Below are 2,500 nucleotides of genomic sequence, written 5' to 3'. Positions count from 1 at the left end.
TGCAGCTCATCCGGAATGCTGCTGCCGTCTGGTGTTCAACCTCTCCAAATTCTGTCATGTCACCCCCCTCCTTTGCACCCTGCACAGGCAGCTCGCATCAGATTCCAGACCCTGGTGCTTCTTACCAGGCAGCAAAAGAGACAGACCCTGCCTACCTGCAGGCAATGGTCACCCCCCAAACATCAGCACGTTCACTCCTCTCCTCCACCTCTGCTGGCCGATTGGCCCCACCACCTCTATGCTTCTTCTAGCATTATGACTACCAATGGCCCCTGGCCTGAGCTAGATTACTTTTCCTGCTACGTCTGGTGGATAGACGATTCACCTACTTAGTCAAATGTATCAATTGTAAGTCGCTTTGGAATAAGGCTAAATGCCAAAAATGTAAATGTAAATAAATGTGTGTGCGTACGTGAGTTGGTGGAGGGTGTGTGTGTGTGTGTGTGTGTGAGAGCGTACGTGAGTTGGTGGAGGGTGTGTGTGTGTGTGTGTGTGTGAGCGTACGTGAGTTGGTGGAGGTGTTGTGGTGGAGGTTGAGGGGCGTGAGGTTCATCTGGGAGATGTCAAAGTCGTCACAGTCGTCCGTGTCCTGGGCCGTGCCCACGCGGCTGAAGTAGGAGCTGAAGGCGTCTGAGGTCCCCGCCACGCTCTGCTGGTCCCCCCCGCCGCGCCGGCATGGGAGGGGGCTTCGCTAGCTGGAAGTCCTGGGGGGGGGGGGGCGACAGAGACACAAGAAATACAGCAACATAAAAAAACTAGAGGTGGGATGCGATTAAAAAAAGAAATCTAATTAATTAGAGGCTTTGTAATTAATTAATAGAAATGAAATACATTTTAATCACATATCAATATTTGACACTAGAAGCAACAGTTTTCAATTCAAAATGGATTTGGTATACGAGTGAATCAATGAACGACACCGCACCTGGAACCAACACACTTCTACTCTTTGACCTTTGACCTATGGTAACACAAACAAACCTTGAACATCTCCTTGCCCATCCTCTGCCGGGCCTCGGGGTCCTGGTGCTGTGGACTGGAGGCGTCGGAGGGGCAGGTCCCGGCCGGGCTAACGGCATTGGTGGCGGGCGCGAGGGCCTGGTGGAACATGGCGGCGGTGGCGGGGAGGTAGGCCGTGGGGGGGGGGAAGGCTCCGCTGGCCGCTGCCATGGCCGCCCACTGCTGCTGGGTGGCAGGGAACAGGCTGGCCCCCCCCCAGATGAGGGGCTGGCCACCCGGGCCCCCCAGGACCTGGCCCATGGGCTGGACGCCAAACGCCAGGGCGGTGGGGGGCTGGCCCCCCGCAAAGGCCTGCTGGGACCAGTGGCCCCCCGGCGCCACTGCTCCCATGGTCACGTAACCTGGGGGGAGGAGGGGGGGGGGGGGGGGGTGAGGAGGGGTGTGTTGGAGGTGGTGCAGCACATACACACACACACACACACACTAGAGCCCCCCGCTGCATCACTGGAGCGTGGTGCTGCTAATGTCTGAGCCTTAATGGCCCCCGGCATCATAATCACCTCACCACCATGAACCACAGACAGACAGTAGAACAGGCACAACCTCTCAACAGCCGATTAGACTCTCTCCTCTCCTCTCCTCTCCTCTCCTCTCCTCTCTCTCCTCTCTCTTCTCTCTCCTCTCTCTCTCCTCTCCTCTTCTCTCTTTTCTCTCTCTCCTCTCCTCTCCTCTCTCTTCTCTCTCTCTCTCTCTCCTCTCTCTCTCTCTCTCTCCTCTCCTCTCTCTTCTCTCTCTCTCTTCTCTCTCTCTCTCTCCTCTCCTCTCTCTTCTCTCTCCCTCTCCTCTCCTCTCTCGCCTCTCTCCTCTCTCTCTCTCTCTCCTCTCTCTCCTTCTCTCCTCTCCTTTCTCTTCTCTCTCCTCCTCTCTCTCTCCTCTCTCTCCTCTCCTCACCCTCTCCTCCCTCCTCACCTCTCCTCTCCTCTCCTCTCCTCTCCTCTCCTCTCCCTCTCTCCTCTCCTCTCCTCTCCTCTCCTCTCCTCTCCTCTCCTCTCCTCTCCTCTCCTCTCTCTCCCCTCCCCTCCTCCCTCCTCCTCTCCTCTCAGCAGCAGCTTGTACCCTGACACACACACACACACACACACACACACACACACACACACACACACCCAGACCTGACACACACACACACACACACACACACACACACACACCTAACCCAAACCTACTGATGAGTACCTGATACAATCTGTACCTGATGGAGAACCACACACACAGACACACACATGGACACACACACACACACACACATGGAAACAGACACACACCTGGACATACACACAGATACCATGTGGACCCTCCACGAAGAATGACCTACTCTCAGAGGAGAGGAGAGGAGAGGAGAGGACAGGAGAGGAGAGGAGAGAGGGGAGAGGAGTGAGAGGAGAGGAGAGGAGAGAGAGAGGAGAGAGAGGAGAGGAAGGAGAGGAGAGGACAGGAGAGGAGGAGGGAGGAGAGGAGGGAGAGGAGAGGAGAGGAGAGG

General features: G+C 56.2%; 1 protein-coding gene across 1 annotated transcript in view; it reads right to left on the bottom strand.

Annotated features, from left to right (window-relative positions):
• LOC308163184 (disabled homolog 1-like) overlaps positions 1–2,500 on the bottom strand; it is a gene marked incomplete at both ends in the record, with an annotated part of 60,156 nt that overhangs the window by 3,783 nt on the left and 53,873 nt on the right. The window contains 3 exon segments of the mRNA XM_080550702.1: positions 460–661; positions 663–704; positions 982–1,361. Of these exon segments, the coding sequence (XP_080406828.1) occupies positions 460–661; positions 663–704; positions 982–1,361 (624 nt within the window).

This window comes from Nansenia antarctica (genome assembly GCF_963989245.1).
Source record: "Nansenia antarctica genome assembly, contig: SUPER_7_unloc_1, whole genome shotgun sequence".
Taxonomy (NCBI): Eukaryota; Metazoa; Chordata; class Actinopteri; order Argentiniformes; family Microstomatidae; genus Nansenia; species Nansenia antarctica.
This window is presented reverse-complemented; position numbering and strand designations above follow the sequence as displayed.